At 44.2% G+C, this 15,086-nt stretch overlaps 1 protein-coding gene across 1 annotated transcript in view; it reads right to left on the bottom strand.

Annotated features, from left to right (window-relative positions):
* The window catches only part of LOC138299089 (zinc finger protein 282-like), a 239,464-nt gene that overhangs the window by 137,010 nt on the left and 87,368 nt on the right, over positions 1-15,086 (bottom strand). Inside the window, exon 3 of the mRNA XM_069237085.1 lies at positions 9,215-9,325. Within this exon, the coding sequence (XP_069093186.1) occupies positions 9,215-9,325 (111 nt within the window). The remainder of the gene's footprint in view (positions 1-9,214; positions 9,326-15,086) is intronic.

The raw sequence follows: 15,086 nt of genomic DNA, 5'->3' as shown, positions 1-15,086 counted from the left end.
GGCCTGCCTGTTATGTCGCGGGTCATCGCTTCATTATATATGTGTAGGCTAATGCCTATTATATCATTTGGGTTTACTCCTGGTTCGTTCTCTTTCCTCCTTCCCTTCGCCTCTTGCCTCCTCTTTCCTCCCCCCCTCCTTTTCTCCATCTTTGTCCCCTTTCCAATATCCCCTCTTCTTTCTTCACGTCAATTGGCCACTCTGGTTTCACCTATCCTCCTCTCCTTCTAGAAGCATTGGGGATGTCCACAATTTGCACCAAAAAAAAAATGGGACTAAACCCCCGTACTGTACTTATTGTATTGTATTATACTTATCTTGATTTCTTGAATTCTTCACTGTTGTTTGCCTAGGTTAACTCTGTCAAGGATCTGTTACTCCGCTCTGATCCTCCTTCAGCTCACTTTTAAAACAGGAATAGCAGAAGTAGCACACCCAGGCATTTTTGCTGCTTTCAACGCGTCCCTTTCTGCACCTAAATCCACCACTCGAAGTACAGCGTCTGACCGTGCAAGATGCTGGCTAGTCGTCACTCCCGCTCGGCTCGCTGCGGCACCATGGCGTGTTAGTGCGGTACACCTCCGTCTCAACTGAAAGAAAAACTAGTGTTGCTGATATCTTCTTCTTCCCGTATTACTGTTGAAAGTGGCGCAATCCTCATACGAGTTTCAGTGGTCTTATGAAGTGCATAAAAGCACAGGAAATGATGTAACTAAACAAGAGTATTTAAGTTCAATGATGAAATCGTGGAATTCTTTAGTCTCTTGGATTGGGAGGCCGTAAAACATTACACACGGGTAAGAACATGTTTATATAGCAGTCACTTTCACAATAATTGGACAGTGTACATTAAAAGATTTTATGCCGTTTTATCACATAGGGGTTTAAGACAATTTTGGTTTGTAATTGGTCAGGTTTTAATGCGTTATTGTGTTGCTCTAAATAGACTGAATGGAAATCTATGGAGTTAGACCTAAGATTTCAGAAACATGGGTGTGTTTTGGATTTGTTAAGTGTAATTTTTTTTAATTTATCTTTTTATTCGCTTATTACAGTTGTAACATCAACATTAGTAATGACCATTCATACTATAAGAACAACAATAGCTCGATCACTACCTCCTCACCGTCCCAACCCTCCACCCAGTACACAGACCATGGTGTGCCAGTAAATCAATTCCTTGTTCCCCTTGCCCACAAGTGTGCTGGTATCCGCAATGGCAGCACCCTCCAGGGAGGGGGAGAGTGTTCACATCTGGAGTCCGTATCATCAGGGCCTACAGATTATCAACCCTCGATTCCCCAATTGCCCCATATTTTCTTAAATTTGTTTGCACACTCTCGTCCCTTAAACACCGCTTTTTCCAGCACTCTGCAGTGTTTCATTCCCATCTCCCACTCTCTGTGTTTTAGAGAGCGATTTAAAGCTATGTATTTGGGTAAAGTGAATATCTGCCCACCTGTGCTCGTCTTTATCTTAACTGTGTGGGTACATTTAGTAACAATACACGTGGCGTTTGGGTTATTGTAGATTCAAGGTGCAACCACAAACCATGACTTAGACTGAAGGGCCATAATATGACATGGAGATGGTATAATTACATGAAATAGACAGTTATTTTGCGTTGCTAGGTATGTTAAAACATGGTTGTTGTAGGTAAATCTGCTCACTCGCAGAAAGAAATTAGTTACTTACCTGTAACTGTAGTTCTCCAGTATTGGAATCTTTCATAGATTCACATGCTTGAATCATTCCCCATCGTCGAGATGGGAGCCTCTGGTACAATTACACAAGTAATGATGAAACATAACAATAATGATGAAACATATAATTTAATAGTCTATCACAGTCATTTTAAGAAAAGGACCAAACTTGAGCATCCACCAATCGGACGACACCACCCTCTAGAATCCTCCTGAGAGAAGCTCCAGCACCTCAGATTTTCCAAGCACAAGTGCATCAAGGATAGGAACAGGAAGAGAGAGAGAGAGAGAGAGAGAGAGAGGTGAAAGTGAGCTTCTCCGGGGAGGCGGGTGGGTCGCATGTGAATCTATGAAAGATTCCAATACGGGAGAACAACAGGTAAGTAACTAATTTTTTTACTCCAGTATTGGAACTTTCATAGATCCACATGCTTGAATCAGAGTAACGAGCAGTACTTATGCACATTGGAATATTGCAGCTATGTACGTCACAAAACGTTTGCACATATAATACATATATATATATTTAGATATATCTATATATATAAAGCGATACTGTAAACAACATATCATCTGTTGACCTCATCTTTACTTGTGTCTCTTTATTCTTCTTTTCCCTTTTTTTTTTTTAAAAGCCTAGGATCCGTATTGAGCAGTAACAGGATATAAACAATGTGCATACCTTATCTAGGATGGAGGGATGAAAGAGATGGCTCACCTTCACCTGAAAAGGTTCCTGAGCACTGCTTGACCCACTGCTACCTCTCCTTGCAATAGTGCTTGCAGGCAGTAATGTCGTGTAAATGTATGGCAGCTTTTCCATGTCGCTGCTTTACAAATGTCTTGTAGAGGAACCCCGCAAACAGTGCTGCTGAGTAAGAAACTGCCCTTGTAGAGTGAGCACGGACTGATGAATGCAGTGGTTTGCCAGCTGCTTGATGGCAGAAACGAATGGCTGAGGATATCCATCTGGCTATACTCTGTTTGGAGAGCGGTTGACCTCGTCTGGGTGCACTGTAAGCTACGAACAATTGATTGGAGCGGCGGAAGGACTTAGTCCTATCCAGGTAAAATTTGACACATCTCTTAATGTCTAAGGAGTGTAATGCTCTTTCTGCAGTAGTAGATGGATGTGGAAAAAAAGTTTTAAAAACTAACAGCTCGTTCATGTGAAAATCCGAAGGGACCTTCGGTATGAAATGAGGGATTGTGCGAAGTAGTAGTTTGTCTTGTGTGATCTGCAAAAATGGCTCCTGTATGGAGAGGGCCTGAATCTCACTAACCCGTCTGGCTGATGTGAGAGCCACCAGTAAAGCAACTTTCCAAGAAAGGTATTTGATCGAAGCACGATGGATTGGTTCGAATGGATGCTTCATTAACTGTGCTAAAACAATATTCAGGTTCCACGAGGGAGGAGGAGGTCTGAATGGAGGAAAAACCCTGAAAAATCCTTTTAAAAACCGTTTGATTAATCTAGAAGAATACAGTGAAGGTGAAGAGTCTGAACGTCTATATGCAGCTATTGCCGCCAGATGGACCTTTATGGATGAGTGCGCCAGGCCTGATTGCGCTAAATGTAATAAGTAAGGCAATAATTGTTCCGGTGGTGAGGACAGTGGATCAATATGTCGCTGGTGGCACCAGAAACAAAACCTTCGCCACTTGCAAGAATAAGCCTTATTAGTGCTATCTGCTCTAGCTCTGGACAAAATGTCCCTACATTCCTGTGGGATATTCAGATGTGCGAACTCTCTGTGTTCAGGAGCCATGCTGACAATCGCATCGACTGAGGATCCGGATGCGATATTTGCCCTTTGTTCATTGTCAGCAAGTGTACAGATATTTGATCGGAATGTGAGGCTTCGTTGATAGAAGAAGAAGCTCTGAGAACTAGTGTTGGCGAGGCCAGTACAGAGCAGTCAATATCAGGGTGCACGGCTCTGTCTTCATTTTCGTGAGCACTCTTGGGATCAGTGGAATTGGAGAAAAGGTGTAAGCAAAGATGTCTGACCAAGCTATGGAAAACGTATTCCCCCCCAAGATCCCTTTTGGGGATGCCAGCTTGCGAAGTACCGGCATTTGGTGTTCCATTTGCTGGCGAACAGGTCGATTTGGGGCGTTCCTCACTGGGAAAAGATGTAGTCCACTGCGGACTGGTCTAGCTCCCATTCGTGGCAGCTCGATCTTTGTCTGCTGAGTGAGTCCGCTATCTTGTTCTCTATCCCCGGCAGATGCACCGCTGTGAGTCTGATGCCTTGCTGCGAGGCCCAATTCCAAATATTTTGGGCTTCCTTGGAGAGGGTGAGAGACCTCATGCCTCCTTGTTTGTAGAGGTACTACATCTTAGTGGTGTTGTCTGTTCTTATGACTACTTCTGACCCCACTATCTTCGGAAGAAAAGCCTGCAGAGCGAGATAAACTGCTCTGAGCTCCAGCGAGTTGATGTGCATTGCCCCCAATTCTAGTGGCCACTTGCCACTTACTTGAAGATCTTGCAAAACAGCTCCCGAACCGTCCAGAGAGGCGTCGGTTGTGATAGTCCACGGAGCTGGACGATGTAAGAAGGAAAGGCCCACAGACAAATGATGCTCTTGAGACCACGTCAGAGCTTTGACCATTGCTGGGGTTATGCTTATCCGATCTTTGAAACTTCCCGAAACCTGGAGCCATTGAAGATTGAGTTGCTCCTGTAGTGGTCGCATTTTCAGTCTGCAGAGGGGAACCAGAGGTATGCATGATGACATCATGCCCAACAGGGATTTGAAAAGGCGAACTGAAATGGAATTTTTTCCCCTGTATTGACTTCGCTAGAGTCAGTAACTTCTGTTGTCTCTCTACTGTGGGGCACGCCATGGTGGATTGAGTGTCCAGGTTTGCCCCAAAAAAGGTGATACTGCGTGATGGTAGAGGTTTGGACTTCTCCCAGTTGATGGTGAGTCCTAGACTGTTGAATAAGGAAACGCACCTTTTTGTTGATCAGTGCGCTCCTGAGTAGGTGTTTGCTTTTATCAGCCAATCATCGAGGTATGGAAATATCTGGTGTTTTCTCCTCCTGAGGAAAGCTGCGATTGGCGCTAGACATTTGGTAAATATCCTGGAAGCTAACTTTAGGCCAAAAGGAAGGACACAAATTGAAAATGGCCTCCGGCTACCATGAACCTCAGGTACGGTCTGTGGGCAGGGTGGATGGGAATATAGAAATACGCGTCTTTTAGGTCTAGTGTAGACATGAAATCTCCCTGGTTCAATCGCAGAAGGACATCCTGTAGTCTTACCATGCGGAATGACTGCTTTTTAAGTAAATGTTTAATTCCCTTATGTCGAGGATCGGCCTCCAGTTTTTACACTTCTTGCGAATGAGGAAGAACCTGGAATAAAACCCCCTTCCTCTATAGCTCCTTTGAGGAGCATCTTGCTGATCTCCCTCTTGAGTTGTTCTGGATACCTTGATGGAATGTTGCGAGGAGGATTGGAGGGAGGTATTTGGATAAATTCCAGTGTAGCCCTGTTTCACTAATTGGAGGTCCCACTTGTCTGATGTGATGACTTGCCATTGCTTGAGAAACAGGGATATCTTTCCGCCTAGAACCAGTGGAGGAGGGTTGGATGTAGCCGGCGCCTTGGATGTATCAGGCTCTACGAGCCGAGTCTTTAGCAGGGCGAGTTGGCCGTCCCCTAGTGCCAGATCTACCATAAGCTGCTTGTGGTGGTTGCCTTTGTGGGTAGTATTGACGAAACTGCTGGGAGGAAGAAGCATAGGTTGAATATCTATATTGCTGACAGTCTCCTCTATAAGAGGGCAGTCCACGTCCTCTAGCTCGAAAGGATGGCTTCTGAAACTGGAGAGTCTCTAGCGATCTTGCAGTATCCGTGTCGGATTTGATAGATTGTAAGGCCTCATCAACATGTTTACCAAATAATGCTTGGCCATCAAAAGGTAGGTCTAAAATCTTATTCTGTACCTCAGGCCTGAATGATGTAGCCTTTAGCCAGCCTTGCCTCCTAAGTACAGCCACACCTGCGAGCTGGCGAAATGCAGTTGTGGCTATGTCCATCGCACAGTCTATGAGCTCAGCTGAGGTGCGCTGACCTTCCTGTAATGTCTTCCTTGCCTCTGATCTTCCATCCTCTGGCAACTGGTCAATATGCAGGGCGATGTCTGCCCATAGCTGTCTGTCATACCTAGCTAACACCGTTAGCGAGTTAGCAGCTCTTATAACTAAGCTAGCCATCGAGGAGAACCTTTTTCCAATATTATCCAGCCGTCTACCTTCTCTATCTAGAGGTGCAGAAATAGGAGCAGACGGATTCTTGGACTTTCTCTGTGCCTCCTGGGCCACCACTGAGTCTGGATGAGGGTGACCAATTGGACATGCTGGGGCATCGTCTAGTGCCTTGTACTCTTTATCTAGCCGTGGTAGTACTGCTGTGACAGTAGCAGGGTTATGCATCACTTTCAGCCCTTCTTCCCATAAGTAGCTGACCATTGGAATAGAGCTCACAGATTTCTGGAACAGCTCTTTAAAATCATATGAGAAGCAATCTGTTTGCTTGGACGGCATTGGCAAGGCGTACCGTTTAGCTGCTCTCTCCAGGAGATTATGAAATCCCCCATGTCATCTGGTGGGGATTCTACTTTTGACTGTGACGGAGAAGGAGGAGCAGTAATAATGTATTCATCCCACTCGGAATGAGTGTCAAGGAGCTCTCCTTCTTCCTGATCTCTTTCAGACATATCAGTGTCCTGAGGTAAGGTCATATCTGGCGTAGTAACATTTGTCAATGGAAATGAGGTCGGTCTCTGACGTGGAGTAGTCATCCCGGAGACTGGCGACGGCGGAGGTTGCGCCCCTTGAGGAGGAAAACGTCTGCTATAATCAGCCAACATCGCCCGGAGGTCAGAGAGCAAAGAGTAAATGAATGTATGTTCCTTCCTGATATTGTTGGTCTCCTCCATAGTACTGAGGGTCATAGGTTTCCTCAAATTCGTCTTCGTCCTGATATTTGACGTTTAATTGAGAGGGACTATGTGCTGGTCCAAATGGGCCCTCGTCATCTGACTCTTCATCCCCCTCTAACAAGTGAAGCGGTATGAGGGGTGTCACCTTACTAGGTGAGGTGTGCTTTGGAGAAAGTTTTTCTTGTTTTCTAGATTGTTTTTCCCTCGTCGACGGTGTCTTCAACGGCACGGATATAATCTTCGTCGTTGGAGGAGTCAACGACGATGAACGCATGGAGATCTTGATCGTCGACAGCCTTACCGAGGAGTCTACTGTTGACGAGGTCGTCGACATTGGTAAAGCAGACACCGTCGTCGATGATGAAGAAGTGTAGATCTTTGTCGACGATGACGTCGTCGACGCTGCTCTTGTCGATGGTGGGGCGCTCGTTGACGATGATTTTGTCGTCATAACTGTTGTCGACGGTGGAACACTGAAAGTTGTCGGCGACGGTGAGGAAACACTCACCAACGGTTTTGTCGACGCTGAGTTCGTCGTCGACGGCACTTTCTTAGCTGCCGAATAGATGAAGGCCTTTTGAACGGCAAAGATGGTGGTACAGAGGACGATTTCTTATGCCTCTCAGAACTGCTGGCATGACCGCTCTCCCCTTTCCTGGAAGATTTATGAGGTGAAGTAGATGGGCTGCAGCTCTTGTAAGACCCATTGGTAGTCTTTTTGTAGGCTTTTCTTGGTTGTTGTGAAGGAGATCTTGTGTCTGATCTCGTCCTTTTTGATGCCTTTTTGGATGCTGAAGAGTCATCACTATCCAAATCAGAGACTGGATTATCTCTGTACTTAAACTTCTGCAGCCAAATTAATAATCTGCCTTCTCTATCCTGAAGAGTTTTAGAGGAAAAGGTACAACAAACCTTACAGTCCTTGGCTGAGTGGTCTGGATAGAGGCAGTATATGCAATCTTGATGAGAGTCTTCAGAATGCAGTCTTTTCTTACCACAAGTTTTACAATTTCTGAATAAACCCTTTTTCTCCTTGTCAGACATGTTGTAAGTGTTAACCCCAATCAGTCAAAACAAGGTTTAGTAGAGAAAAAATGGCTTTAAGGCAATCCAAAGGTGTGAAGAAAGAGCAGAGCTCTGAGGAGACTCCATAGCACGACTTTGGTGGGCGGACCTGCCTGAACATCACCGTCCCAGCCAGGGTCATAGATCCCGACAGAGTGACAACGGTTGGGCTTGTAATCAGCTATGGCGGCAATGAACTCAGCACCTCCTGGCTGATTACAACCCCGCTTTCCGACTGGCTTTTCATTGCGGGGACCCTGCCATGAAAAGGCTGGCGGAAAGTCAGTGCCTGGGGGGCCCTAGCACTGCCCATGCTCAAAAACAAACCAGACTGCAAAGTGTGAAATTAAGATTTGGCAAAATCAAAGAAAGGTAACCGTAGGAAATAAAACCTATTTTATTTGTCTGGCCACCCTAAATAATCTAGAGAAACTATCATAATACTACTGCCTACTTCATATATCCAATTAAGAGGGAAAAAGGAAAATATTGTTATATCAGATCGGAACGGTTTTTCGAGTCACACTGATCTTCGAAAATAATTTTTGGTCTAACCTTTAAAATGCCAATTCAGCTCTGTGGCTTGCCAATAACGATGGCATATAAGGGGGTCAATGTTGTTTTGTAAATAGCTTTTACCCAGACCCTTTGGGTTTTTCATGGATTACCCTCTGTGGTTTGTAATATAGGCATGCAGCTAAAAGCAGGTTAAATTTTCCTGCACCATGGGTTAAGTACAGTTCTGTTCCAAATATCTACATTATACAGGAGTTCACATGTTTGACTGTACTGCCTTCTGTTTGCAGGGCACTGAAAGTTAAAAAGAACAAAGTAATACCTCAATTACATTGGGAGCAGTGGACGGGCACTGATTAAGTTTAATCAATCAGTGCTTGGTCCCTGCTCTTGAGAAAGGAAAATAAATGATGCTTGGCCTGCAGCGACCAATTACGAGGCAGTAAAGAAGAATGTCATGCAAGCCAACAAATGGTAAGCAAAGGGCGGGCTCCATGCCCTTTTTGTAAAGTAATAGTGTCTAGCAACCGAGAAGCATGCGCTACCGCACATTATTGCAGGCTCCACCCTAAAACGCTAGAGAAACTGTCATAATACTACTGCCTGCTTAATATATCAAATGAAGAGGGAAAAGGAAGATATTGTTATATCAGATACCCAACATCTACAACAACAACAATAATAATAATGAAATAATCTTTCAGCTTATTAACATTTCCACACTACCCTCTGAGATTTCTGATTAACTTGGTAAACTGAGTTAAACTGAAAGCTTAGGTGAGTACAATAATCAGAATACCTTTAATATTACTCTTTTGAATGTTTAGGGAGGACATTTGTTGCATGGTTGTGCTCAACTGAGGCTCTATAACTGAGTGTTTATTCATATACATGTTTCCTAATTGCGTCAAGGTGGTGGCAAATCCATACGATCTGATCCCCAACAAACACATCTGTTCTATTTACTCACTTGGGGAATGGTCATTGTTGTGCCTTCTCGCTGGACTCCTATAGTCCATAGGACACACATCATCCTTCTCTTTTGTGCTCAACGAAAAGACAGAGGCAGCAATAAGAGGACCTAAAATTAGAAGAAAACAGAAAATAAAAGTTAATCAATAGCTCCTTATGCCATTACACAATAGTCAGTATGGTTTATGTGGGGCTTGGGGAAATGAACACTATAAGATCTTGTGTAGTGAGAATAAATAATAATGATGGTCATCCTACAGAAATGGTTAAACCACTGCAACTTCCTAATTCCCCCATAAAGACACACTCCTTGAAATGGCATTCATTAAACAATGGTCATGGCACACACTATGTAATACCATGCCTATGCTAATAGGAGTCATCTGATGAATTAGTTATTTACTTTTTAGCATAATAAATGTATAAATTTTTCACACTCTGTATGTGTGGCACTTCATCCTCACTATTTTGTTCAGGTGGTGCTCCCATAAGGGTGTCCAGTAGTAGCTGCGTCAAAGGCATGCAGAAGCACAAAGCTCACTGTTTGCTAGCAAGAAGATCATAGAAAGTTTATCATTCAGTTTGTTAGGAGCTATTAAGCGCTCAGCTCTAGACACAAGAAGCAGAAGACCATGCTGCTCAGCTTTATGTCATTACAGTGGTGGCCAAAGATCATAGACTGACAAGGGTGAAGGCGGTCAGGCTTGTAATCAGCTATGGTGGCGCTGAACTCAGCGACATCTGGCTGATTAGAACCATACTTTCTGCCAACCTTTTCACGGCTAGACCCTGGCATGAAAAGGCTGACAGAAAGCCAGTGCTGGGGGCTCCCCTGCCCAGCATTGTCGAATACACACTGTCTGCTTTGCAGACGGTGCCCATTCAGAGGATGCCTGAGGGTTAGCCTATTGGCTCGGCTCCCTTAAGGGGAATATCCTAACACTGTTTCTGCTGAGCAGTCCCGCGGGAACGAGTATTGTAATGTTCCTGCCGGGCTGACCCTCGGTGAACATGGCCCTCATGGCAGTGCTGTACTCCCTGTGAGTTTGGCAGTCCCCTGATGGGAACACCAAACTCATAATGAGGCCTTAAGCGATATTTATTGAGTTATGTATGCTCATTTTCCACAACCCTGAAGATGTGGTTGGTGAGCAACGGAACATATGTTGGTTGTAGCTGTATCTGAGTATTTGAGAAACAAGAACTATTCATGGGACTTGTAGTTTGCTTTTCGAGGGACTAAAAAGTTATCATTGTAAAGCATTTCTGAGTGTGAAATGTACTGATTGGACAAGTAAAATAGTGTCATTTGAAGGGAGATTTTAAAAGTTTGTTTTTTTTCATTAAAAGAAATGCGAAAATAGTGTGTATTAATTAATATGCAGTAAGTAGGCAACGACTCCCAACTGACTTGTCTATCTATTTTAATGGGTCAAAGATGCATGGTGATTGCCAATGCTGAAGCTCCTAAACTACTATGCCACTCTGCTGTCAGTCACAATGTGTGTATGAGCATGGTGCTAGGAATGTTACAGATGATATTTCTTTGGTTACGGAGGGGATTTGCTGTGTTGGCTGCTATTGCATTACTCATGCACCGGTATTTCATATTGATAAAGCTTTTATGGCATTACAGATGGTAACCCTACCTGATGTGCAGGAGTGCTCAGTAATGGCAATTCAGCCCGGGGTGGGTAGTAATGTATTTTTGCATAATGTGGTTAAAATTGCAACATCTATAGTACTTGTTGTAACAGAGGTCCAAGTGAGGCCCTCCAATATGGTTTAATTTGGTTTGGGGCACCTATATGCAGTGGAGCACCGGACAGCAGTCATATAGCTGTGTCAGTTCTATTGTGACCCTTACACTTGGACCAGTAACTATCTTCTCTGCCCCACTATGGAGATCCAACATGGTCACATCAGCTGTTATGGAGATGTGTTCCAGGGAGCAGAGGGCTGGTTCTCCTACAACAAACTACAACACTGAAAGGACCAAACGGCCAGAGGTGCGCAGGCGAATCGTTGATAAATGCCACTGCAGTTGAATGTCAGCCTGGCAACTTGAGGTGAGCTGTTGGGAACAAAGTCCCAATATGCAGTTGAGGAAGGGAGGGAGAGGCTAATGAATCGATCCACAACATTATTGCCAGGTGCCCACGATGTCCCATGAAGAGAGGTGGGAGCGGAACTCTAGAAGATCTTTAAAGAGAATTAAGTAAGGGAAATGAATTCAATAAGCACCTCAGGATTTCACCTGAATATAATAATAGCGATTGGACAACACTGTATTTTAATTGCATTTATTTAGAGCTTACTATTGCTAACAAGTGATTCATACCTGGCATCATGCTGCTCTAGAACCCAAAGTTAGTGGTTAGCCCAGTGTTATTGGTTATTGTTGGTTACTTGTAATAGTCTTGTGTTCTCAAGCAGACCAGAATTAACTTCACTGCCTTTGCGTAGGATTACATTTTAAGGAGTTCGGTGTGATCATCAGAGGAGGGAGATGCATGCACGTTCATGCAGATGGTGGGTGGGTTTAAAAACAACTTCAACTTAGAAGTAATTACATAGAAGAGTTTTAGACTGTGCTTAAAGGAAGCACTAACCTCAAAATCATAGCAATGTAAGAAAGTAAATGGGTAAAAAAGATATACATAGAAAACGCTGGAGTGGATGTCTGACGAAATTCATCCTCAAGTTAGACTCACAGTAGTAGTTACAAAAGCAAAGTAGGGCCCATTTGGTTCCCACTGGTTTGGCATGGAATACGATGGATGGGCAAGAACAGCGCCCCAGCTAGTGGAAGTGTATTGTCTGCATTTCTATGACTGAAGGACAAAGCTCCAGACACAGAGGCAAGGAGGATGATGTTTTGGCTCCCTTTAGAAATTCAATGAAGGGTTTCCTAGCAAGAGGCTGCTGATTAGTCTTCCTGATACACTGCCCTTTGGTGAATAGTAGGGGTGAAAGTTGTGAATTCATATTCTGCTGTGCAAGGTGAAGAGAACCCTTTTAGCTGAGGCCTAACCTTTTGTCTTCCAAGATCACAGGTTTAGATGGGTTGAGTGCAAGGGGGTGCAGAAACCACACACCTCTTTGTGCCTCTGTTGTGGGTGCACAAGGCTGGAGATGGCCCGGCTGTGAGGGCATCATTCCACACAAAGGCTGTGTAAGGACATTTGCGAAACCAGTTCTGCAACATGAGACAGTGGATGCACTTGCAGCATGAATCAATAAGAGATCAAGCTGTCTCACATGAAACAGAATGGTGATAACAAATGACCAACAATTTTAAGGGACAACCTGGCTCTACTTGAAACTACTGAATCTTTACCTATATGACCTGCACGTGAATTGATGCATAGAGTAGGGAAGGTGAAAGAATCTTCTTAAGAGTCTTTTTGAAAGAATATTGTTAGAAATTGGGTCTCTTGTTGGCAGAGCTAAGCACCCTGACCAGGTAGGAACCTCAATCCTAGTCAGGGTAAGCCAGATACACACCCTAAATAACCAGTGCTCACCTTCTGTAGCTTGGCACAGAGCAGGCAGGCTTTAACTTAAGGGGCAATGTGTAAACTATTTTTGCAACACTTAATTATAGAAACACAGTGAAAGCCACCACAAAAAGACACCACACGTCACAGTAATTCAAGAGAAATTAGATAATAGTGAAAATCTGCCCTGATGCAGTAATCCCTAATCAAAGGGATTCATGTGAATATACCAGATACAGAACTTGTAGCCCATATTCAGAAATTCTTTTGCACGATTTTGATACCAAGATGATACTAGACTACAAACACAGGTTCTTGACAGAATACCAAAAAAAGAAGAAATTGGCCCTATATGTGCTTACAAGAGTTGACTATTCCCTCTCTAAAGAAGATGTTTTTGCTGCAGCATGAAAACTGGCCACTATTCACTTTGAGGGAGACACTATCCTAATCTCCCAGAATGTACCTAGCAACATCGTCAATCAGAGAGTACAGTTCAGCAATGTGACTCAACATCTCCAAAATGAAAAAATTCTGTATTGATTAAGGTTTTCCTTTTGTATTTTATTCACCATAAATGGTAAGCGACTTTCAATCAAATACAGGGAAGAAGAAATGAAAATCCTGAATCTGACCAATCCTGAAACGTGGAGCCCCAGAAAGTCAAATGAAAGACAGTGCTCGAACAGAGAGAAGAAAGAGGCTTGACAACTAAGGAGGCTTTGTGACAGAGAGCCATTTAAGACCTCCTCTGAAGATGGACAACACCTAATTATCTACCTGTCTCAATATGTCTGAGATTTAGAATGTTGATATCATTATTGCTCAGATCCTAATTGACTTGAGCCCACCTCAGCATCACATTATTCATATGTTTCTGTATTCCAATTGGTTAAGATACCTCTTATGGGGGTGTGGTCTGAGCAACCAAAACAAGGCCACTAGTAGGTTCCAAGACCTACATTTATCTTAGCAAAGAGGGGGCTGACAAGGAACTGGAATAACCCGGGGAGCCCACAGCTCCGAGACTGGAGAAGGGAACTCAAGAAATGGGTAGATAGTGAAGGATCGGCATTGCACACGGAACTAAGGAAGGGGTTGGGATCCCCTGAGATGAAGGAGGCTTGGAACAGATTACCATAGCGCTACAGAGGGAACACCTGGCAACTGATACCCTGCACCGGTAACAAACAGAACGGATCTCTGAGAAATGAGACTAGGATATTTCACATGACCTAAATGACCACGCACAAACGGACTTTATACATCACCCCTACAGGAGGCAAGTTAAGGGGGGGGGGCGCGGAGGGAAGCAACAAATAGGCCGAGCAATAAGCATTCTTAAATAGACAGGCACAGTGTTAACTAATAAACGCATCATGATCGCCTCTCCATACCACAAACATACACCTACTAACCTAGTGAGGGCAACAGACCCGTCCGGAATTACCACTGACAGAAGGGACAGTAATAACGACAGTATCAACAATGGCAAGCGGAAATTGTTATTGAATTGTGATGCACATAGCTGCTATGTTTCAAGCTCTGAAAAAGAAATTATCAGCTGTCGATAACCTTCTTATGCATAATGCAGTACAACGGCCTATTTTGTTTTGTATTTCTTTCTTTTTTCCTTTCTTTTTTTTAACTTTCCTCAATAAAATCTGTTTAAAAAAATAATAATAATGGGGGAGTGGTCTGACTGACCATGCTTCGGATGTACTTTGAAGGAGTGCCGACTCATCACTTGAATACCCTGTGCCATCCTACTTTTTGTGGCCATTACCAGGCCAATTCACAGACATGCTGCACCATCTTACCTCCTCATCACTGTGGGAGCAGTGTGGGTATACTTCAGATGTCCATGCCTCCCTCCATGGACTTGGTCTACACTGCGTCTGGGTGGGTGGCTGGTCAGACTACATTTGTCAGCCCCTGATGGGTGGTCTTCTGTTGCTGTGACTTTGCGTCAAGCCCTTTCTGTCCTCTTATATGCTCCGTTATTGCTCTTAATGTGGTTAATGGGTGGGAGGTGGATGCTCTGCTCTGTTGTGCCTGGAGTAGGGTGCCGCAAGGGATGCCCTTTCCAATGAATGCTCCCCTCTACCATTTCCCTGATTCAGTAGTGGGGCTCACCTACCAATTTGGCTTCTATCCCAAGCCTGACATATCCTCTTCAGGGTGGCAGTGCACCATCCTGGTGAGCTATGGTTTTCCCACCCCATTGTCCCTTTACCCCACAACCCCCCAGTGTGTTGTTTTGCATGTCGGCTGCTTGAGCCTCCTGCCTTAGGGTGGATGTAATATGTGGACGTGATCTGCCTTAGCCAGGGGGAAGCCTGGACATGATGAAGGAAGCGGACACTGATG

This window comes from Pleurodeles waltl, chromosome 1_2 (genome assembly GCF_031143425.1).
Source record: "Pleurodeles waltl isolate 20211129_DDA chromosome 1_2, aPleWal1.hap1.20221129, whole genome shotgun sequence".
Taxonomy (NCBI): domain Eukaryota; kingdom Metazoa; phylum Chordata; class Amphibia; order Caudata; family Salamandridae; genus Pleurodeles; species Pleurodeles waltl.
The sequence above is the reverse complement of the archived record's forward strand: the minus strand, read 5'-3'. Positions and strand labels throughout refer to the sequence as shown.